This window comes from Triturus cristatus, chromosome 2_2 (genome assembly GCF_964204655.1).
Source record: "Triturus cristatus chromosome 2_2, aTriCri1.1, whole genome shotgun sequence".
In the NCBI taxonomy this organism is placed as follows: Eukaryota; Metazoa; Chordata; class Amphibia; order Caudata; family Salamandridae; genus Triturus; species Triturus cristatus.
This window is the reverse complement of record NC_140582.1, coordinates 105,078,652-105,103,369: the sequence shown is the minus strand read 5'-3', so window position 1 is coordinate 105,103,369 and position 24,718 is coordinate 105,078,652. Positions and strand designations below refer to the sequence as shown.

At 44.4% G+C, this 24,718-nt stretch overlaps 1 protein-coding gene across 2 annotated transcripts in view; it reads right to left on the bottom strand.

Moving 5' to 3' along the window:
* Window positions 1-16,492: 16,492 nt before the first annotated feature.
* LOC146861952 (cysteine-rich protein 1-like) overlaps window positions 16,493-24,718 on the bottom strand; it is a 360,851-nt gene continuing 352,625 nt past the window's right edge. For both annotated transcript variants that reach the window (XM_085641115.1, XM_085641114.1), the window contains one exon: window positions 16,493-16,801. In XM_085641115.1, the coding sequence (XP_085497241.1) occupies window positions 16,716-16,801 (86 nt within the window). In that variant the 3' untranslated portion in view covers window positions 16,493-16,715. The remainder of the gene's footprint in view (window positions 16,802-24,718) is intronic.

The following is a 24,718-nucleotide window of genomic DNA, read 5'->3' as shown; positions in this document are numbered from 1 at the left end:
GATACTATGATTAACATTACTTGCAGCAAAGTTACTAGTAATAACTTACCTTTGAGAATACCAGAAAGAGGTCAACTTAGATTAAGTCTAAGTTTACATCTTAAGTATAAGGGCCTCATTTATGAGAGGGTTGTGTCACGTTTGCATCACGCAACATGGTACATGCATGACACAAACCTCTAAATCAGAGTTTGAAGCCACGCAAAGCCACTTTGCATGGCTCTGAGCAGCTTCAAAAATCGTAACGCAACACAGTGCAAATCCCTGCATTGAAATACTCTGCCCTGAGTAGGCATTCCACGGGCGTTGCATGGGTGTTCCCACGCAAATCCCATGGCTTTTGATGCATCCCCAGATTTACAAGTACCTGTAAACCTGGGGATGGGCTAAATGCATACACCTTCCCAGGGGAGGAGTAATGACGAAAAATATCTCTATTGCTCCTTGTTTCTTCCTCTATCTATATGTGCTACATTCTGCATCACACAAAGAATGAGGAATATGCCTCTCACGACTGGTTTGGTGCAGGAAAGATCCCCTTCCTGCACAAAATCAATCAGCGTGAAACACAAGCACACTTGCACCCTGGTGCAAGGATGCCTACATTGGTGTTAAGCTGCCAAAAGGGCACCAGCGCAAGGAAAACGACAGGAAAACCCCACATTGCCTTAAATACAGCGCTTCCTGCTCTATCCCTGTCATTCAGTGCAGCCCAACAAGGTGACTTGCTGCGCTGCATGACTTTCTAATAAATTAGGCCTTAAGTTTACTACTTTTTGGTATTCACAAAGGTAAGTTACTTTTTCTGCTGAAATTGTTCTGTTGTTATAAATGGCTTACTGGTTAACTGGACTGCAAGCCCATGTCAAGCAACAACCACAATCCTTGTCAGGGTAAGGCACTAGAAAGCCCCCCCTTCAGGGCCCTTTCTAGGTGTTTTGCCGCCCTAGGCGAGAATTGAAAAATGCCGCCCCCTCCCTTTTACTACCAAGCACAAATAATACGTGAAGGAAATTTTTTTAAAAACAAGACTCTAAGCTCCACGCCTAGAATTATTACTGTTAAAGAACTGTCCCTTCACAAACATTTTTTATTTTTTTATTTCTATCTAGATCAGATCACATTGACGGAACCTAGAATGTTCCTTTTTACCCATTCCAAATTTCAGCCCTTTTTAGTGACTGTAAAACCTTCTTCTGCATTTCCCTCTACGTTTCCAATCATGTTTCTGAGTCTCGGTTGGCGAACAGAAGACAACTGTGTTTCACTTAGAGTCTGCGGTGATATCCCTCTGACACTAAGGGTTGCACTCTTTCCATGAACTTAGGTCAGCAGGCCCCTAAAACATGACTAACGTGATAACTTGGAATACAATAGCTCTTGTCTGAAATGCGTTTGGCACATATTAACATCAGCTTACAAATTTTCTGTGTACTCTACTTGTTAATTATAGGTATAAACAATACTCACTGAGGTGTAGGCAACAACGTGTGACCTGGAACACTCCACTCTACCATGGACAACTTACAGTTTGGGGTACTCAGAAGGACACTAGCAATAACTTCAAAGAGTTACTAAAAAGAAGAGTGTGTGAAATGTACACATATGCCCATCTACGCTCGATGCAAGAAACCCTCTCAAACCATGCCACAGTGAAAACACCATACAAAAAGATAGATCCCACCATGTTAGAAATGTTAAATAAAACAAGACCAAAATGACAAAAATCTAATTAGTAGATCCAGGGATATTCAATTTATAAGGTTTCAGTGAAAATAGCACATAGTGTCATCTGTGGATATCTAGTCGCGCTGGACCAGGACAAAGTCATAAGTTCAGGCCTACCGCTATCAAGCATGGGCCGGCTACAGAGACCCAGTTAAGCATGCTGAACAAAGTACCTTAAAAACCTGGTTGCAGAATTTTGCAAGGATCCATATCGAAGATGTGCCTCAAGCCGAAGTGATGCATTGGTTCTGAGATACAGCAAGCCTGCAGTGCAAAGTCCTGCTGCATCGACGTCGAAGATCCTGTCGATGGCACTAGCAATGCAAAGTCCATTGTCGGGTATGCGGAGGGCAGTAAGGGTGCTCTGTTGATTCAAAGAGCTGCAAGGATGTGATGCGAAGTCCGGCATTGTCGTCTCAGCTGCTGTGGATGAGAGATGCGAGGGCCTGCGCCAAGAATGCATCGTGCAGCAGCGGTTCTGTAGAAAATGCATATTGCGTCAGCACTGCGCGTCATTGGGACTGGTCCAGCGGAGTTGCATCGATTCTGCTTGGGATTGTGCTGCGCAGCAGAGATGTGTCAGTTCCTCTGGATCCATGGGGCCTGTAAAGCACCTTAACCCCACTTCCAATGGTCCAGGACTGGGGTTGCACCACTTGGCAGGGTAGACGCACAAATGGCAGAGTCCAGGTGCAGATGCAAGATTGTTGGAAGCCTATTACGTCCCTGAGGCTTTAGATCAGTAAGCCAGCCAACTAGCCCTTGAAGTCACCCTGGGTTCTGGGTTCAAGAGATGCAGTCCTTCCCACCCAGGCAGCGGGGCAGCACAGCAAAGCAGGAGTTCAGCAGGGTGCAGTCCTTCAGCAGCACTGCAGCACAGCAGTCCTTCTTCCTGGCAGAGTATCCACAGCTCCAGAAGTATACTGGAGGGTTGGTGTCTATGGTCTAATATTTATACCCAGTTGTGCCCGTTGAAGTTTGAGGAGAAACTTCTAGAGGTTTACCTTTGAAGTCCACAGGAATCCTGCCTCGCCTGCCCCACTAACTCCAGGGGTTATGCAACCCTTTGTGTGGAGACAGGACTCAGGCTAGGGGAAATACTCAAAGCTCAAATGCTAACTACACCCAGTCTCAGACTGAAGACAGGCTGCAGGCACCAAATGTCATTTTAGATACAGTGAACCCTACCCGCTGGGCTGTCCAGGTCCTACCCTAAGGGTGATTTATACGTATTAAAAAGGAGGGTTTGGGTTTGGCAAAAGGTTTATTTTGGCAGGTCAAAATGGGCAAATTAAAACTGCAAACACAGGCTCTTGCAAAAAGAACAATTTGTGAATAAAATGCAAACCAATGTCATACATTCACCCCAGTACAGAGATCTGGGCCTAAATCCATCGCTTTTTTGCTCCCCGTGCCATTCCAGTTTGACCCCAGCCATATGCAAATCAGTCTTGACCCTGCGCCCAATGGGAACAGTCCAGCCCGAACCACCAGGCCAGGTCCTCTGTAAACAAGCATCCTAGGACCGGTTTTACCCCTCACCAGTCGGGATAGCTTGATTCCAGTGGACTGGAGAGCACAGGACCCACATCTGGGCAAACCCGTCCCACTTGGGGTGACAAATCAAAAATAACAGTTGATGGACAGAATGCAGAACAATGTCATATATTCACCCCAGTACAGAGATCTGGGCCTAAATCCATAGTTTTTTTGCACCCCATGCCATTCTAGTTTGAACCCAGCCATATGCAAATCAGTCTTGACCCTGCGCTCAATGAGAACAGTCCAGCCTGAACTGCCAAGCCAGGTCCTCCTATGACTGGGTCTAAACTGGGGTGGCATGGTGAGAAAAAGAACAATGGATTTAACCCAGATCTCTTGATTGGGGGTGAATGTATGATTTATTCAGCATTCCGTCCATTATTTGTTTGAGTAACACTTTTCGCCCTAAGTGGAATGGGTATGCCCAGACGTGGGTCCTTTTCTTACTGTGCCACTAAATTCAAGCTAGCCTAGCTGATGAGAGGTAAGACCCCGAAACAGGTCCCAGGATGCTTGTTTCTGGTCCAGGGAGGACATGCCTTTGCAGTTTGTTCTGGACTGTTCTCATGAGGCACAGAGTCAAGACTGATTGGCATATGGCTGGATCTAAACTGGGGTGGTAGGGTGAGCAAAAAAACGATGGATTTAACCCAGATCACTTGACTGGGGGTGAATGTATGATTTATTCAGCATTACGTCCATTATTTGCTTGCGTAGCATGTTTAAGCAGGGAGCACAAGCACTTTAACACTGAGTCCTAAAACCAACAAAATGAATTCAGCTAAAAGTCGGAGGAGGAAGTAAAAAGGTTTGGGGATGACCCTGGAGAAAGGGCCAGGCCTAACATCTGGGGCCATATTATATGTATGGCGCATTTTCCTTTTAAAATGTGCATCCAGCGCAATCGAGCAAAATGCACCATATTAGGCTGAATGCGCTGCCCCGCTGGCAGCCACAAACTCACGTTGCCTTGGGGCAGTGCAGTTATGTGAAAAATGGAGCGGCTGCTTTGAAGCTGCTCTGTATTTTCACAGTGCAGGAAGTACCCACCTGCACTTTTAAAGAGGATTAGAGATTCCCTTGCAAGCGGGTGCAGTGAGTGGCTGCACCCACCTGCAAGGAGATGTCTGGGGGGTCGATGGGACACCCTTTCCCACCACCAGAGGGCTGCAGTCATTGGGTGCACTGACAGTGCGCCACCTTTTAGGTGGTGCACTGTCAGTACGACTCCTGAGATCTTCTTTGCTTCTGCGCCCGCATCCGTAATAAGGCGCGGGTGAAGAGGCAAAGGAATTCCCTCACTTTCATGGGGCCATGCCCCCATGCAAATGAGTGAATGCCCTCTTGAGGAAGCATCGGCGCTGTAAGTGCTTTCAGTATTACAGAAGGGGATGCACAAGTTTTTGCAGCCCCTTCTGTTGACCAAAGAGCCCCGGTGGTGCGCAAAGCAGGCGTACGCATCCGTTGCACCCCCAGGGCCCTACTATAATATGGCCCCTGGTGTCAATAATTCTAAATTCATCTGCATACAAAAGCCCATTGACATATCTGCATAGCTCAAACAATCCTAATGCAGCTTTTTTTTAAATATCCATCTGGGTTCTGCTGTTCAGTTTTCATTCCTTCAGATAGCAGTCTCAAGAACCATTCGGCATCATTATTTTAAATAACTGTTTCCATTTTCAGACACACCTTATGTGTTGTTTCCCTTATCTCTCTTCTTTAAAATCCATTTGTAAGCTTCAACGACCAAACAAATATCGAGATCTTTATTCTTTAACAACCTTCTCAGAGCTTTCCTAACTGCAGATATCATTTGCTACATTACTGATCTAACCATTAGTCCCTCTTGTCTCTAGAGTTTTTATTTTACATTATTGATATTACTTTAAATACTTCAAGTGATACAATTTCAAACCCTCCTAGAATCACTTCTTCTGTCAGAGCATCCAAAGACATTAGGGGCATATCAGCAAGGCAATGCGATAAAATTATCGCCACTTTAGCGTCCGTTTTAGGACGAAAAGCGGCAATAATTTTATCCCCCTATCAGCATTGACACGCTAACCGGAGAAATGTCACTAACCGGCGTTTCTCCAATTATCAAGGTGTACGCTAACATGCAGAGCGATAAGAAAAGTAGCGCTAACCACGGTTATCGCTACTTTCCTTACACCTGCTTTTATTCTGACTTAGCCATGTAATCCAATGGGAGGTGGATTTTATTTATTTATTTAACTTATATGGCGCAACAGCTACCCAACAAGGGTTTCCCGGCGCCTGGACGAAGCTACTGAAGAGGAAAGAAATTTATTGATTGAAAAGCCAAGTCTTAAGAGCACAACGAAAGTGGGAATAAGACGGCTCTCTGCGTAAAGCAAGAGGAATCGAGTTCCAAAGAGAAGGACACAAGACAGAGAAGGATTTACCTCCCATTCGTGAAAATTTGAACCTGGGCACATAGAATTTTTCAAGTGAGGCAGATCGAAGAGGACGAGTTGGAACATACTGACAAACAAGAGTCTGTAAGTAGTCAGGTGCTAGCCCCCACTTGATTTTGTGCATAAAGGAAAGAGCTTTGAACTCAACCCGTTTGTCAATACGGAGCCAGTGTAGGTCCCGTAGATGGAGAGAGATAGAAGAGCATCTAGGAACTCCGCATAGGAGTCGAGCAGCGGAGTTTTGCACAAGTTGCAACCTACGGGATACCGCCTTGTTTTCACCCAGAAACAGAACGTTACCATAGTCCAAACGTGACGTAATAAGAGCATGGACTACGGTTTGTTGGGTGTCATTAGGCAGCATCCAAATGATTTTACGCAACCACTTCAAAATAGTAAAACAGGTGCCCGAGACTTTGATAGCATGATGGTGCATTTTCAAGGAGTCATCAATGAAAAATCCTAGATTTCGGACATGGTCAACAGGACGGGGAAGAGTACCCAACTCGTTCGGCCAGTGACAAGCACCCCACAGATCCTTCTGCTTACCCAGAATAAGGACCTCCGTTTTGTTTGCGTTTAACTTTAGATAGTTGTTATTCATCCAAACAGCAATTTGACGTAGGCCCGACTATAGAACAGAAGCAGAGGAAGAGGGATCAGAATTGGAAAATGAAAAAATAATTTGGGAATCATCGGCGTAGGTGAAAAGGGATAGTCCTGCGTTAACAGCAATGTCCGCAAGAGGCCTAACATACAGATTAAAAAGCAAAGGACTCAAAATGGAGCCCTGAGGGACTCCGAATGGTGAGGGAAAGATGTTAGAGCTGTCTGATGCAGAAAACACTTGAAAAGTGCGGTCAGTAAGAAAAGAAGATAGGCAGTCCAAGGCTGAACCACAAATGCCAAAGGATTCAAGAGTGTTAATTAGGATGGGGTGAGAGAAAGTATCAAAAGCCGCGCTCAGATCTAATAATATGAGCGCTACTGTCTCACCAGAATCCAATAGGTGGCGCAGTCTTTCAGTCACGCCTAAAAGTGTGGTTTCAGTCGAAAAACCGGCACGAAAGCCAGACTGAGAAGAGTGAAGGAGATTATTAGTATCAACAAATTTGACAAGGTGAGTGTGAATATGTTTTTCTAAAAGCTTAGAAAAAATGGAAATAAGAGATATGGGCTGAAAATTAGACAGGACTTTAGAATCAGCAGCAGGCTTTTTTAACAGAGGGACTACCATGGAGTGCTTCCAGATAGGAGGAACAATAGAGGATATAAGGGAGGAATTAAGAACTTCCATAAAGACCAGGAGGTGGACGGGATCAAGTTGTTTCATAATGGAAGCAGGTAAAGGGTCATTGGGAGAACCCGATTTAATGGTACCAAGAATGGAAATAAGAGTTTCCAGATTCAAAGAGGGCCAACAAGACAACCTAGGAAAAACACTAAAGTGTTCTTGAAGGGTATCGACCGGCATTGAAGGAGGCCTCGTGCAGTTAAGGGGGGAGTTTGCTATTTCTAGATGAATGAGTTCTATTTTATCGGAGAAAAATTGAGCAAGATCATCACAGGATTGCTTGTTAAGAGGCAAAGGTTTAGCTATGGTCTGAGCGCCAGCCAAATTTTTCACTAAGCTAAACAAAGTCCTAGGACGGTTAGTAGCAGAGTTAATAGTGTCACAGGTGTAAGCAGCCCGTGCGGATTTGCATAGGTCATGGTAAATTTTTCAAGGAGTGTTTGTATGCTATTTTCAAATCTGGGGCATAGTTTCGCCGCCATTTTCTTTCTAATGCTTTGCATTTGGATTTTTCAACCCTAAGGCTGTCATTAAACCAAGGCGCAGGGGGGTGGTGATAAGTTGATTTTTTCTTGACAGGGGGAAGGCATACTTCAACAGCATGGGACAACCAATTTTGGATGATATTAGCAGAGGCAGGTATCTGCATAGTAACAGAGGGCGTATATTCCTTTAGCAGATTTTTCAGAGCATTAACATCGGCTTTTTTCCAGTCCCTATTAAAGGACATGGACTGTGGGGGAGCTGGGAGAGAATTAACAGGTGCCTGAATTTGAAATTTCAGTAGGAAATGATCCGACCAAAAAATAGGTAACGCTGGTTCGCATACGATAGTTGTAACATTAGAAAAAATAGGATCTAAGAGACCAGAATTACAGAGAACCAGATTCATAGCTAGAAGATCAGAAATAAGATTGGAGCAAGTGACATTAGCAGTGTCTTCCAAGTGGAGATTCAGATCTCCAAGTAATGAGAAATTAGAGGAAGTCAAAAGGAGAGAAGAGACCAAACAAGGCAAAGTGGCCGACCACAGTGAGGAGGAGCCAGGCGGTCGATAGAGCAAAAGCCCTGAGAAAGAAAAATTAGGAGTAAGTATAAGTTTGAATTCAGCGGCTTCACAATTGGGAAGGTTGACAGATTCTAAGTTGCATTGAAAGGAGTGTTTATAAATGACAGCAATTCCCCCGCCCAATCCAGTGGTTCGGTCCAATCTGGCGATGGCGTAATTAGACGGAAGAGCAGCAGCTATGTCTGGCCCATAACTGTTGTGGAGCCAGGTCTCGGTCAAAAAAAAGGCGTCTGGTGAATCTTCCAGAAGGAGATCAAAGATGAAGCTTTTATGCTTGGGGAGGGAGCGGCAGTTTAGGCTTAGGAAACGAAACTTAGGAACAGTGTTAGTGGATATCGTGGCCGTACGGTCATTAGAGAAGGAACAGTGAACCCCCGGACAGGTGACGGCGCGGGTATTATCAACAGCCAAAAGAATACAATCAGTAGGGCAGATCGGTCGTAGAGTGAGGAGTTGAAACGAGGAGTAAACTAATCGTGGGGATGCCACAGAAGACAGAGGGGCAGGGGTTCTGGCCCCTGGCCCCGGTCTGCCGCAGACGGGCGCAGACGGGCTTGCCTTCGGCGCGCCGCCGGCACGTACGCTGCGCGCGTCTGCTGCGCGGGTCAGCAGGCATTACTGATAAAGCCTGTGAAGGATCACGTGTCCGCAAGGACAATGAAACCCCACCTCCCCACAACGGACCAATCAGAGTTCTTCCGCTATCTCCCTCCACAACAAACGGAAAGCCCGCGGTGGAACGGGGAGTGGGCGGATCAAGAAGCAAACAAAGGATGTGCAAAAAGGCAATGAGGCAAAGTGGCAGCAAAACGATTTAAAAACACATTATGAGCATCTCAATTAAAAACCGATACACGAGTTAAGAATGAGGACTACACATATACAGGGTGCTACCTTTCCAGCACGCGTCCATTACATGGCTAAATCCACCCTGCCCTATCAGCAAGGTATCGCCGGTCGCAGTGCGATTATCGCTGGATTTCCAGCGATATCGCACTGTTTTGTGGCTAACGCATGGATTTCTATCGCTTGGGAGATAAGCGTTGCTGATAGCATGCTATGTCCGCGATAGAATCCAGCGTTAGCCTGCGATAATTATCCTTGCGCTAAGAGAGCTGAGCGATAATTTTCGCAGGCCCTTGCTGATATGCCCCTTAGTTTCCATCTCACTGTTCTAAACTCCCTCATCTTACACTTAATTATTGTTTTTCTAAGAAACGTTTCTTTCTATTAAAATACTTTGAAAATGGGTGTTCTTTGACAAAGGCAGGGAAAGATTTGCCCAAAATGGGCAATGATCTCTTTCTGAGTACTGTGAAGTCTTTCTATAAGGCCCAATTTTCTAAAAAACAAATCAGCTATAGGATGATTAACAGAACCTTTAAGTACTCTTTGCTTGTTGATTCAAATGTAATAAACATTCCTATTATTCAATCCGATGAGAACGCATCATCCTATCATCTCATTTCCTTGTTGACAACTTTAAATGTATGTTAAACTCTGCTAGGTCAATTCATTAGTGAATTTCATCAGCTATTTTGGCGTATACTCCTTCTATACTTCTCTCATTGAAATTTCCTCCAAAAGTAATTACCAAAACAGATACTGTTTTTAACTGTCCCCAACTTTATTCCGTTAGGTACAAAACGCCTCATACACTTTTCCAGGGGTTGAGATCGATGTTAATACATATTTGGATGTCTACCAATTTCTACCAAAATATTCAGGACAATTTTTTGCATTTCTTTCCTTAACATTTAAATTTGCAAACATCACCAAACCATCAATCACCCTTATTCTAGCCACTCTCTCTGTTTCTTTGTGGAGCATAAGGAACCCGTATATTTTTTACGGGGAAGAGGAATGTCACCCACCCAAGGGGCATATCATCAAGGACCGGCGCTAATTATCGCTAAGCGCACTTAGCACTAGGATAATTATCGCCGGGTAACGTGGAATTTTATCGCTGAGATAGTGTCCTATTAGCAAAGCTTATCTGAAAAGCGATAACAGTTCAAGCGCTAATTGCCAAGTGTGAGATTATCGCTGGAAATCCAGCGATAATCTCATAAAGTTTGGCGATAGCTTGATGATAGGGCAAGGCATACTTAGCCATGATATCCACCTTACATAGGAAATCATGGCTAAGTCAGTCTTGAAGCAGGCGTAAGGAAAGTAGCGATAACAGAGGTTATCGCTACTTTGCTTGTCGCTCTGCAGGTTAGCGTGCCCATACATAATTGGAGAAATGTCGCTTAGCAACATTTCTTCAGTTATGTCAGGGCAGGAACGCCCACTTTGCATCTCATTAGAGATGCAAAGATGGGCGTTCAGAAGACAGGCGCTAATGCAAGGATTCACGCGATAGCGTGACCTTGCTGATTAGGTGATAAAGTTATCGCCGCTTTTCGTCTAATTTCGTCTTATTGACGCAAAAGCGGCGATAATTCTTTATCGCCTCCTTGAAGATATGCCCCCAAGTTTCTTAGGCCATAATAATGGCACAATTCTTCAACAGCTTTATCGTATCCGTTAGTATGTCCTAGCTATTGTACCCATATCCATTCCAGGAAACTATAGAGATGGTTTCTGACCCCTTCAAAATTCCAAGATAATTGTGATCTTTCTTAAATCTGCTTTCCAGAGATCCTTCCAAGTTGATCTGTAAGCTTTGGAAAAGTGGTGTCCACTAAAAGTCCTGTCCGCTTGGTCACTGGTGATTTCAACGTGACACTTTCTAGCTTAAACAATTCAACTCAGAATTAGGGGAACACTTCAACTGTCACTAGATGAATCGTTATTAATAAAGCAAGAGAACAGGGAGACTTTATCTGCCCACAAGGAGGAATAGTTTTTGCCATTAAAATTCTTCTGAGAAAACAGAATCACATCCCTTTTATGATCAATTTCTAAGCAATAACCTGGTATCACATGGTTTGAGCAGCTATATTCTAGCGCTTTAACAGTTTTTTGAGTGACATGATTATTTCTTTCAGTGGGGGCAGCTTATGATTCAGATCAGTCAAGCCTGGTTAAAATAAACAAACAACACATTATGCAACTTAATTGCCCAATGCTGGTTTTCTCTGCTCCCTATACCACTATAGAACCAGTTCTCCATGATTGTTGGCATTGTAATGGACCTCACTCATTCCTACCCATAGGCTATCTAAGCTAGCTTGAATTGGTGACCTGTGCAATGCACTCATCTAACTGTATTGTCCTCATTCCTAGCCTGAGGTAAATGATTAATGAGAGTGGCATCCACCAGAGGATTTCTTACAAGCCTTATTCGTCTTCCTTCCATCTGATCTAAAAGTGTTTTTTCAGGCTCAAATAGACCAAAATGGTTCCTCAACCTGTCATGATTTGAATTTGCAACTTTCTGAATTACTCAGCGGCGTCCGGCACAGGTAAGCGCAGGGGGGCGGTGGGGTGGGGCAGTGCGCAGAATGAGGGGGAAGCTGACAGACAACGGAATAGGTATTATTTATTTATTAAATTATACCTATTCCGTCCATTCTGCCCTTCAATGATTCCCTCAATATCACCCTTCAACAGTGCCCCTTATCCCTCTGTAGCCCCTCTCAGGCATGTATTTAATTTTCTTTATAGCGTCTCTCATACCAGTGTAGGGTGTCAGGGCACTTTACATCACACACACATAGAGAACATGTTACATGAGACAAAGGGAACTACTAGGTGTAGGCATTTTTAAAAATGCTTGATCTGGAAAAGCACAAACTCAGGATTCAAAACATAACACAGTGGTTAGGGTTGGCTTTACTAATAAGAATTTATTTCTACCCAAATGCTTTTAAAGCAGCATTAGGATAAAGAAAGACTGGGAAAAAACATAGGTTTTAACAAGTACCATACAGTTTACATGCAGCTCTTTGATAGCAGTTCATAGCTCACTGAGCTAGATTATGATTGCAACTTATGAATTGCACAATAGGAAAAGGATCTCTGTGACAAAAGCAGTAACTCTCTGAGCTATGCACATTAAATAAAGTTCTGTGATCTGCGTGATACACATGTTTTGCAGCAGGGGCGTAACACAGGCCCTTGCAGCCCCCGCGGTGTGGCGAGCCCCCAAGCTCCTGGGGTCCCCTCAGCACAGCACTTCAGCAGATCTCCTGATAGAGTCCAGAGGGGTGCCCTCCACGTACCTTGCACGGGGGGGCCTCAAGTTTCGTTACACCACTGTTTTGCGGCAGGCATGTTAACCCTCTGCACTGCCTTATATGAGTCAAAATTTCCACAAGACAAAGCTTCGATCCCACTCCAGTAGGGATATTAATCACCAGAGATATCTTGACACTTTTACTGTTGCTGAACACTGCTGGCTATTCAAGGAAAATCTGTGCTTTTAAAACCATAACATATTTGATATGAATTACCCTGATGCAGAAATGAAGAATTCCCACAGACGTAAGTAGTTCAGAAGTTTATTTCCAGCCTTCCACTCTCCGCCACAGAATCATATAGAACCCTACATCAACATTCTAAGGTGCACTCCTGGGAAAGGGAAGAACCAAGTAAGGAGGGGGAACCAGTGGAGAACCCAACCAAATCCCCTAAACAGATAAGAAGAGAAATGTGTATTAGAAAAAGAGAAATTATAAGATGCAACAATATTTCAAAAAAGGGAGGCTGGAAACTAAAGTGAATGCTGAGTGGATTATGTTGGCCTGCTCTTTTGGTACTGGGGCCTATATTGCAGCACTGCTGCAAAACTAGCCCCTCCAGTAACAAAATCAGCCCCCTACCTTTCCAGCGTTCCGGGGAAATGCCTGATGCCGGGTTCGGCCAGTCCGCCTTGATAGCATTACTAGGTATGTAACTGACATTCTATTTATAGAGTTATCTCTCTACAGAGTGAGTAGTAAGCGAGTGCTGTGACAAGGTCACAGAAATTGATGGTAAAACATTTGTAGGCCCACATAGATTGCAATGTGATGCAAGGCCCACAGGGTGGTGGACAACAGCACCAACAACCAATGGAATAGTATGTTGATGGAGCAGTGGTCATGATCTAGCTGATAGTATGCACAGAGTGAATGTGTACTTAGTGTAGTGGATAAATCAATGTGTTTGGTGTATGCCTGTGTCAAAAGAGTGAGTTTATTGAGAATTTGTGATAGAGTGCTTGTCATGAGGATGCCCTTTAGGAGGTTTTGCGCACCTTGGGTGCCCCAATTTGCACAAACTATCTTTTGCTGGATAGAACAAGTAACAGGAGTAGTCCAAGGGCAGGAGAGGAGGACTTATGCTTGTCATAGGCATTGCTGGGAAGTCTTCTGGGGATCCTGGGACTCTATCCTCTGAAGAATGGAGTAGCCTGAAGTGGTGGTGTGTCATGCCAATGACTCTATGAGAACAGGAAATTGGAAAGAATTCACTGCAGAGCCACCGGGGTCCATCGGCCCTCATTTCTGGGGACCGAAACTCATTTTCCCACAGGAACAGAAAGACAGAGAAACTGTCACAAAGGGAGAAAGCAGGAACCTGCAGGAGAGCAGGGAGTGTCTACTTGTGGATTGAAGAGGCATGAAGTGGATGTCAGACTATGCAGCCTTGGTACTCACTGTCCCAACATTTAATTGACTGCCCATGGGATTCTGAGGAGAGTTTTGGGCACCAACACTCATTGTCTAACAATTAAGGCACTGTCCATTACAATATATTTCCTGGGTACTGGTGACTGGGCTGGGGTGAAACCTAGCAGCAGTGGCTCCTCCTTTAGGGCAGGGGAGCATTGCCCCCCCTGCTGTCAGCGCCACAAAAGTGAAAAATAAAATGGTAATAAATTCAATGTGTTACTATTTTATGTTTCCCTTTCCTCAGCCTGAGATGGTGTTTGGGAGTGGGTCTACGGCTGGGGACTGGCAGCAGGGCAGTGTTGCTCACTTCAACAGTTTACCTTGCGCATGTCAATTTAGCCGACTGTCTTGTGACGGCCAACCTGACATGCACAGTGTAAACCTCTCCACCCAGTTGCCTCAGATAGCTGGGTGGAGAACAGGCACCGGCACACAGTGCCTGTAGGAGCGTTGAGGCAGCCCGCTCCAGCCAATCCTGGATCTTGCTCTCATGCTGCTGAACATCATCAGCAGGCTTCTAGCTTCTAGCACTGAGCGACTGTAGGAGGCGAGCCAACGGAGTAGGTAAGTACTCTCTCTTCTCATTCTGCCCATTATTATGCCTCTTTGATCTCATTTCTGACCTTTATTTTTGTGGGTGGAGATGCGAGTACTTAGGTGATGTTACCGAACTGCTATAACACCAGGGGCCATACTACAAATGAGCCTGTCCATTCTTTGTGCTACTCTGCACTTCATTATTGTAATAGTGATTGCAGAAACTTGTGCCGCCTCTTCTGTAACAGTGCTCTTGTGGAGAACATTCTGCACCTGCATCATCTCAAGGTGGCATTTTCTCATTTTGAATGGCAGTGTGGTTCCACGCAAATGAGGGACCACCTTATACCCTGTTTTATATTCCCAACACAGGTATGGGGGCAAACAAGCAGTCAGGAGGCACACATAGGAATTGGGGCACAGTAAAGGCCAGATATATCAAGGTTTTGCTTCACCTTTGCATCATGCAATGAGAGCAAGAGCGACGCAAAACCTACGTGAGATTTATCAATCAAATCGCTGCCTTGCTTTACTCTGCGGCAGGCAGGCATTCCAGTGGTGGAGTGTGGGTGTTATCATACATCCAGCTATGGATTTTGGTGCATTCCCTGAATTACCATTAGTGGTAGATTTGGGAATGCATTAAAATGCTACGCCTCCTCGAGTGAGGCATAACAAGGAGAAATATTTTTATTTCTCCTCATTTTTTCCTCTTTCTACCTGTGCTGCATTCTGCAGCACAGGTAGAAAGAGGAAAATGCCTTTATGGATTGTGTTTGTGCAGAAAAGTGTGCCTTCCTGCACCTAAACAATCCTGCCTACAACACAGGCACCCTTGCAGCATGACACAAGGGTGCCTGCATTGGTACTAGGCAGCCAAATGTACACCAGTGCTAGAAAAGGACAGGAATGTGCCATATAATGATAAATTCAGTGCATTTGTGCCCTTTCCCTATCACGCAGTGCAGTACAGCAATGCGGCTGGCTTGCTCCGTTACTATGCATGAAATAATGATAAATCTGGCCCTTAGTATCCCACCTGAGTGTTCTGCATGTGATGGGGTATGGGAGACTCATGGACCACCTCGTGCCTCTCCCAAAGGAGCATGCAGTCACATACCGCACCCACTTGCAGGGAAGCCTTGCCTGCTCAATAAACAAGCATTTAGAATGCAACAGGTTTCGCAATTGCGAGATTTTGAGGTATTGGCATTGTAAATGACAATGCCTTTTATTTGTTTTAAAAAAAGCTGCAATGATAAAAGGCATTGTCATTTACAATACCAATAGGTCAAGGTTTCTAAAACGCGAGACCTATTGCATTGCAAATCCTTGTTGTTTACAAGCGCCCCATGCTGCGCTTTCACGTTAATAGAGGCCACACCCCTTTCTTTAGACGAGCCGTGTCTAAAGAAAGGTCTGGGGCCGCTATTAAAGTGAAAGCGCGGTATGGGGTGCTTTTACCAAAAAAAGCATTTGTTTGTCAAAGCATTTGTTTGTCAAGTTGACAAACAAATGCTTTTTTTTGTAAAAGCACCCGTGAAAGCACGCATGGCGTGCTGAATGTTGCAGGAAAGCATGTAGTACAGGCAGTAGGAGAAACCATTAAAGAAAATAGTGATTAAAGACTAAAGACGTACCGTGTAACAACCGAAGTAAACGGGTCAGTCCTCATGGTACTAAGGAGGGGCTAATAAACCTATTATCGAATCAGAAGACAGCATTTACGAAGGACAATGCCACAAGCCAATGACAAATATGGGCGGAGAGTGGGCGGGGATTCAAGTCCATACTCCAGTACAGCATGGCCCGCTTAGTAGCGCATGCGCTGATCAGGCTCGGCTAAAAACGAGGCTGGCCCCTCTCCATTGAAAGACCGCCCAGTAGTTTGTAATAGAGGATCTATCTGGGTACAGAACCTTTTTTACAATGAGGCACAGTCCCTGCTTGCACCAGGTAAAACCCAAAGAGTGTGAATTCTGTTCAAACAAGTACACTGCTCCCTATTAGTGCAATACGGTCTCAGGCCCACCACGGACTGGGGGGCGGGGGGGGGGGTACATTGACCGTTGGGGAACCACATGTTGTTCACTTCCTAGGTATGAGACGGGTCAAGCCACTTTCGGTCCTTCCTACAGGGATGTGTCCTGGTTTCCTTCCACTCACAAACCAGAATATAATAATTGACTAAATAAAAACAGAAAAAAGCAGTTCATAAAATACGGAGCTAAATTAAAAATACAACGAACACACTTATATTTTGCACACAGTAATGGAACATCAAATCGTCTTTACTGTAATTCTTGTCTAATTATAAATTCTTTACAGCTCTCCATCAAGTTGCAGATAAAAAAACGCAGCCTCAGTTGACTTGATTCTTCCCTATTTTTAAAATAGGGGCAATTGTTTTTTATTTCACAATAAAAAATGTAAGCATTATTTGTCTTGCCCCTGGTATCCAAAGGATGTTCCTCAGGACTGGCTGTAACGTGCAGCCATCACTGTGAGCTATTCTGCTTGTCCACTGGCCCTTTAAGGGAAGCCGCTGTCCCAGAGGTCGAGCGGGATGCTGGACGCCGTGCTCCTAAAAGTAAAGGAAACAAATAAGAAGTAGCTGGTGCAAACATAAAAAAGAATATTTAAAAATATTATTTAACAGTACATTTTCACGATCCAAATGGGCATTGGTAAGTAAACCAATCTGAATCAAGGAAAAATCTAATTCAGCAGGCATTTTGATTTCAAGAAATTCTAATTTCAATTTCAGCCAGATTAGCACTATTTAAATAGCACGTACATTCTCACTGCAGAGAAACACAATCTGGTGGGTTTTCATGTTGGCTGGTTTTATTTTAATTTGACTTCTGATATATATTAGGCATACATGTTAAAAGGAGGACCTCATTTTATATTTAAAACCCTACAAACTTTATGGGTGAATGCTTGAATTAATCTAAGCCACTGCTAATTACTCCATCATTTTTGCCCACTGTACCACTCTAGACTAGCCTTCTGCAAATCACTTCATCCTCCTCCAAGAGAAAACGGTCTGGCATGGGCAGTCAGTACGGGTCCCCTATAGAGGAAATATCCAGCATGGGCAGTCAGGACAAACCCCTACAGATGGGAAAATAAAAAGCCCAGACTGGCTAAGCCTTGTTTGGTCCCATAAGTAGGTTGCAGCTTCATTCCCATGGCACAGTGAGTGTGAGCCTCAGGTCTGGGCATGGCCATCTACTTTAATTCATGCATTCAAATTTGCAGGAGTATTCACACATGTAAGAAACTGGATTATTACTTGGGGTGGTCAACTGACCACCCCAAGGAATAATGGTAACTCTTGTCAGGGTGAAACCCCAAAGTCACTATATTAACCTGAGCTGAACCCTCTGATAATATGGCACAGAGCAGATAGACTTAACTTACAGCAATGTATAAAGTATTTATACAGTAGCAAAACAGCAATACAGTCAGAACACCAAGCAATAGACATATCAAACCAAATCAGAAAAATGGGGCAAATGTGATAAAATGATACCAAAATGACAAATATCCAATAAGGGGAACCGGAAACATAATGTTTTTAAGTTTTAAGAAGAAACAGTAAAAAAAAAAGCACAAAGCACCAATGATACTCAATAATGATGGTAGAACCTACGTGCGATTTGAGGCCAACCGCAATGGAGCTCTAATTAGATTCAACAAGTGGATTGGCCCTTCTGAGGCCTGGAAGTCCAAGTTCGAAACAATTTCAAAATCCTAATTCAAATGGGGGATTTGCCACTTTTTTGAGTTGAAAAACCTTTCCACGCCGGTCAGAACTGAAACTGTAGCTACTGCCATGCAATATGAGGTTGGCTACTGAAAGCAGGTTAGTGTAACTAATGCTGTGGAGCTTTTCAGTTTTTAGTTGAAAAATCTTCAAAGTTACAATGCAGGAAGGGACTTTGGGGCATATTAGCAAGGTCAGTATCGACGCTTTAGCTGCACTTTTTGCCGCTAAAGCAGCAATATTTTTATCGCCCTATCAGCAAGCTGTCACTAACTGCTGTTAGCGACAGCTATATGGCGAAAGCGACCGTTTTGGGTGCCGCTTTGCATGTCAGCGATATTTATCGCTGATGACATGCAAAGTAGGCGTTCCCAAACAAAAGTCTACAAAAACGGCCGCTAACAGACCTACCCCCTATTAGCAATGAGGCCCCGGACCCGGTTAGCGATGACAAAAGTCACGCTAACCGCATTCATCGCTGGAAATTTTACACCTGCTCAGAACACTTCTTACCTATCTACGCAATGGGAGGTGGATTGTGGGGCTGAATCCACCAGGGCATATCAGCAAGCATTCCCCTATCACTGGCATATTTGCGCTGGATTCCATGCGATGAACAGGCATTTTGCTGCTATTGCTGGATTCATTATCGCATTGGAGATACGCGTTGCTAATAACAATAGCAATAAAATCCAGCGATAGCCGGCGTTAAGAAAATGAGCGCTAAGCGCGCTTTGCGATATTTATTGCAAAGCGTTGCTAATATGGCCCTTTGTCCTTTTTTCGGAGGTGCAGAAATCTCAGCGCAGGACAAAGCTGATATTCAATCCCACGGTGTACAGCTGCCAGTTGGATACTTTCAATGCTGAGTACAGCTGAGGCTCTGGATCAAATGTTTTAGTGGGATGAAAAACTGTGAGGTCCGGGAAAGGGGCGGGTCCTACACAATTAAGGGTGTGACTAAAACATATACACTAACATTCATGTAGAGTGCCATCCTACCCAAACATATGCATAGAGTCACAACTGCAGCTGACATACGGGGCCATTGCCCTGTGCGCTTTGCAGAGAGGCCAAGGATTGGATGACCAGAAATTCGCAACACCGTTTTGCCCCGGCAATCCCTGAGAGAAATTCCACTGCCTTCAGCCACTCAATTGTGCCCCGTTATAAACACCTGGATGCGATTCAATTCTAAGGGGCAGATTTATGTTGCACTTGCGCCACTTTTGCGCCGCCGTTGCGTCACTTTTGTGACGCAGCAGCGGCGCAAATCCTGCGCCATGGTGCGGGGTATTTACAACGTGACGCATCTGGGAGATGCGTCACGTTGTAAAGCCCTGCGCTACATGTAGGCGTTCCAGGGCAGGTGGGGGCGTTCCGGCGCAGGAACGCCTCCTAAAAGTGGCTGAGTGAAATCTACAAGATTTCACTCAGTCACTTTTAGGCCCATGCTGCGTCAAAACCCTGCGCCTGCTTGAAGCAGGCGTAAGGATTGACGCAGCATTGTAGAGATAGGGCCCCCCAGAGCCTTGCTGGAGCTGCGTCGCGCTTGCGACGCAACTCCAGCAATGCGCCACTTTTCGTCACAGATGCGTCAGGCATCTGTGCCGTTTTTGCCCCATGGTGCGCCGCATTATAAATGCGGCGCATCCATGGTGGCGCAGCTGTGGCGCATAATAACTGGCGCATCCCTGCTGATATGCAGGGATGCGCCAGTCGTCATAAATCTGCCCCTAAGTATGCTCTAGGCAACAGTAATATGCTGCCAGAAAAAAATAGTAACACAACATCCAGGAAAAAGCAAACACTCATAGTGAATGCAAGAATAAGTAAAGGATGTGAAAAATAAGCATGAATTACTTGGATTACCTTGACGTTTTTTTACACTCGTTCAGAATTTGTTCAATGTTTTTGCTTAAACGTTAAGGACATGAATACAGTGCCAGACAGGAACCCGTTTTAATGTCCATTTAAAATGACAATTAAGTCTGAGACCCAAAAGGAACAGTCCTACTTAAAGTCCGGGCTGACTGCAAATCTAGTGGACTGTGTCCATGGGTGTTTGTATGTCTGCTAGCCTGTGCACATGGGTCTCTTTAGGAATGCTGCTCTGCCTGCATATGTTCATGCAAGTGTTAATACATGAGCCTGGTTTGTTTATCTCTCTGTGCAGGCTCTACACAAAAGACAAACCTATTGGCTTCGACAAGGTTTGTCCTACTTGTGTAAAATAACTAGAATGTGTGATCGTCCCACACCTGTGAAAGAAAATAGTTCACATATTCAAATGTTTCCAAGATTTCTACTTGAAGCCCAGGTTTGATGGAAACCTCTGAAAAGAAAATCTATAACGGTAACCCAAAGGTACTCCAGAGTTGACCCCTGACCTCACTCATGTCACGAGGGTGACTTTCAGCTGCTAGTCCGAGTTTTCCAGTCAGCAGCAATAAGCTTGCATGTCTTGTAGTCCCTGGTCCCGGTTGTACATTTGGGATTACTGGTTTAATGTATGGTGTTATCTACAACAAGGACTGACTGAAAGTCTTCATGACTTGAGCCCACAGTTATAGAGTTCGCCTATCTACAAATGATTTACCATGTGTGCTTTGATCTGAAGGGAATGATGCTTGGACACCACACATTTTTGGGATTGATGGGCGAGGTCAAGACATAAGGGGGCAGATTTATGAGCCCCTTGCGCCACTTTTGCGTCACTTTTCCCATGTTAAAAGTGGCGCAAGGGGCTCATAAATCTGCCCCCAGGTTCTAAAGTCATTTTATGTCAGGGTATAGCAGGGCAGATCAGGTTTGCACACAAATCCTAGACGACTGTCACTATTGTGAAGGGTGTGTAAGTGATTCTGTTAGTCTGTGACTGTTACTGTAGGAACGTTAGTGTGCTGTTAGTGGTGTTTCACTGTTAGTTTGAGGATGAGAGAACTTCCTATAGTGTGACAGATACTGTAAAGGGCAGGTGCGTGCTGCAGGCAGTGTGTAACAGCCTCATTGTTCAGGTTGACAAATCAGCCGCCTTAAGCCGACGGCGTATTTCATTCAGAGAGGCACTTGGCACCCTATGTAATTTTCTTTCTAGCAACAGTCCGTGTTGATGGGCTGCCGGTTCAGGTTTGTTGTGTTCTGGTGTCCATTTTAAATTACTACCTTGTCTGAGACCCGGAGGCACCCGGCCCACTCAAAGCTCTGGGTAACTGCATATCTGGTGGCTTGCACGCACAGGCGTTGGTATACCTACTAGCCTGTGCACATGGTATCTTTAGGTATGTTCAGGGCACGAGTTGGGGGTACACGCAAGTAGGCAGCATCTATCCACTATTTTCACAGGGTAAAAGCCATCCACTCTGCCAAGAAGTTGGGCCCCACTCAGAAATGATGAAAGTGTCCCGATGTAATATTACAGATCACGTTTAGCTGTGTTTGCACATTGTTTGCTGTTCATTCCCATCAACTAAAGCCAAAACTGGCTTTCAAGCAGACTTTACATTTGCAGACTAATCAAATGCTCACATATTGGCACTTCCTTACTTGCCGATATCTTACTCATGTGGCCAGCTGTGCTTCTGCCCCAGTGTTGGTGTGTATGTTGGATGTTGGGGAGTTAACATTTGCAAGTTGATTGCAGGGGGTATTGTAAATTGGTAGGTGTACTGGGAATATCAATGTAAGCAATTCCTTGAAGTATCTACAGAAATACTGATATAATCTTGTAACATTGTAAATAATGTTTTGAGCTTCATGTGAAGCAAGTCTGTTTGCCTTTGGATCCTTCTTTACAAAGGAGGAAAATAATCTGAAAGACATATTTATAGCCTTATCATAAATATTTTGTATTTACTCATAGGTTATTCGTCATCATGACGAACAACAATTTAAAACTAATGTTCAAAGGATGAAGAGTCTTAAGTTATACTCACATCTCCTAAAATATCTTGGAGTCTGCTTAGCCAGGTACTTTGTTTTGTTAACAACAGTGTTTAAATTGTAAAAGAATGAGCGCCGATGCCCAAAGCACTGCTCAGAAGCCCATGGCCGGTGATATTAAATGTTTGCTCACTGAATACTAAGGCTTTCAAGTCTTGATTCCACCTCATTCCTCTTTAATCCACTACCAGAGGCTCTCTGCCCCTTCATCTCACTCTTGCAGGTTTCTACTTTTTCCCTTTCATATGGTGTTAATGTTTTTTATTTCCTCCATCTCTGCATTTTGATTTCTCTCTCTTCCTCTTGGTAAATGTCTGATGCAGAAAATACGTTCCGGTCCCCAAAAATGAGCCCTCGTGGCCCCCCACTGGCAACCACCAGCTCAAAATAATGCACTGGTTTACAAACCCAAACATTGGGAGATTACAGAATGCTAAGAAGACAAAACTTTATGTAAGACACTTCCTATGATTATGCCTACTTTACTCTATGGATCTTGAACACCGGTCTCCCTGTTCAATGATTCAGCCCAACAGGTTGAAAGACACCTTGACGGAGTAACCCTGCCAACTAGCATCCCTCCTCGTGGATCTATCTTCCGCCATTCTGTTATTTGTGTCCTGGAACGAGAGTTAACTTTAAAATCTGGAGCTGTTTTCTCAGTTCGCGACACACAAGGTGGATGGTGTTTCCTTCAAGAGGGTAACGGCAAATGAGGATAAAAAAAGGGGAAAAAAAAAAAGACACTTCCTGTACAGTGTGACCGGTGTAGTGCTCAATCTGGCCGGAACTTTGTCATAATGTCATCACATGCCTCCCACATTCCTACAGCAGGGTGCAGCAACAGGCAGATAAATGCAGATTTTCCACAGTTTTAAAGGGAAGAAAACCATGATTTTATTAAAGACACAGTGGCTAATATTATGCACTACCTCTTTTATTGCTCCTTTATTGCCGTGATACACAGCACAAAGAACGTGGAATTAGAAGAGCACAACTTTAAACATTCTAGCCCAAACTCAAGAAAAACTATAAAAACTGCAATTTTCGTAATTCTGAATGTTTCTCCCCTTATCGCCAAGATACTTCTCTGAAGTTATCTTCTTAACTTTGTCCTGGAAAAAAAACCACATCAATAGGTTTGGGCATAACATTGGGGAGGTAGATTATTCTCCTCTGTGTCCTTAATAAAATCATGATTTTCTTCCCAATAAAACTAAGAAAAGTCTGCATTTTATGGCAAGGCATGGAGGTAAATATTATGCATCATCAAAGCTCATCCATTACTCTTTCTACAGCAATTTCCACAGGTTTAAAATAAAGCGTTTTAAACGTAGAATCACTTGACCAATCTGCTGCCTTCATGATGCTATTCAAACTGCTTCCTGACAAAAAAGCTTTACTTGCCATAGCACCTCTTGCCAAACGTGCCCCGAAAACGCTCACATCAATACCAGCCATCTTCATTACCTCTTTAACCCACCCTGCTAAAGTAGGTGCAGACACTGCTTGAAATGTTGCCTAAATTAAATCAACAACTGAGAACATCTCTGTTCTCTCAACCTCACAGTCCTTTACTCGCACTCCCTCAAACATCTCACCACACAGAAATCATCATGTTCCACCATTCTAGGGTAAAAAATCGCCCTGGACATCGTTTTTGTATGTCTCAGTACTTGAAAACACACACCCTCAGGTTGAAAACTCCTATAGGTCACCTCCAAAGCTCTTATATCAGAAACTCTCCTAATAAGTACCAAACACAGTAAAATTGCCATCTTCCAAGATAGTAACTTCAACAGCACAAAACTCATTACCTCCCCATCTTTCAACTTCCTTCAACACCTTGGATTCATCTCATAAAGAATCATACCTTGCCTTATGAGGATTCTACAATTGAAAACTCTTAATAATCCTTTTTACCAGCACATGTATTCCTACCAGAAACCCATTCACCAACTCATGACCCACTGAAATTGCTGATTTTCTCAAATTCACAGAACTTTAATCAAGCCTTTTCTAAGCAATTCTGTCAAATAAATCACAACTTCCACTTCAGCTGCTGATACAGGATTCAGAGCCTTTTTCAGCAAACCAACTACTCCATCTTCTCTATACCGTCCTGTATCCCTTTGTTGTTCCTGGAGCCCAGCATTCCTTAACCCGTTCCGTGCTCATAAGGGAACCCCTCCGTCATGAGCCACGGGCGCCGTGTGCTCATGACGGAGTGGTTCCGTCATGCTGCGCCGTTGGCGCCCGCTCCTCCCACGCGGCGCTAATTCCCCGCCTGTGCGGGCGATTAGCTCAGTGGGCGGAGTCGTGACGGAACCACTCCGTCATGAGCACAGCTCGCCCGTGACTCATGACGGAGTGGTTCCGTCATGAGCACAGCGGCTCCGCACTGCCCCCAAACCCCCCCCAGCACCGCGGCGGAATTCGTGCCGCGGCGAAGGGGTTAATACGTTCTGAAGCCTCCTCTGATAACCCAGATACTTGCCTCATTCTCCTGAAATAATGCAACCCATAAACACCAACTTGCCTCCTTCTCCCAACTCATGGCATTCGCCCTGGGCATCCACCAACAACTGCAGAAAACATGGTAACAACACCGGATAGTCCATCAACAGACTCATCACATCCGGAAACCACACCTGTGACTGCCAAAATTGAGTTATTCTCACCAACTCCGCTCTCTCTCCTGACATTCATTATTACTCTCTGAATCAATGAGAAAGGAGGAAACGTATACAACCTACCTTTCGACCAATCCTGCAGAAAAGCATCCAT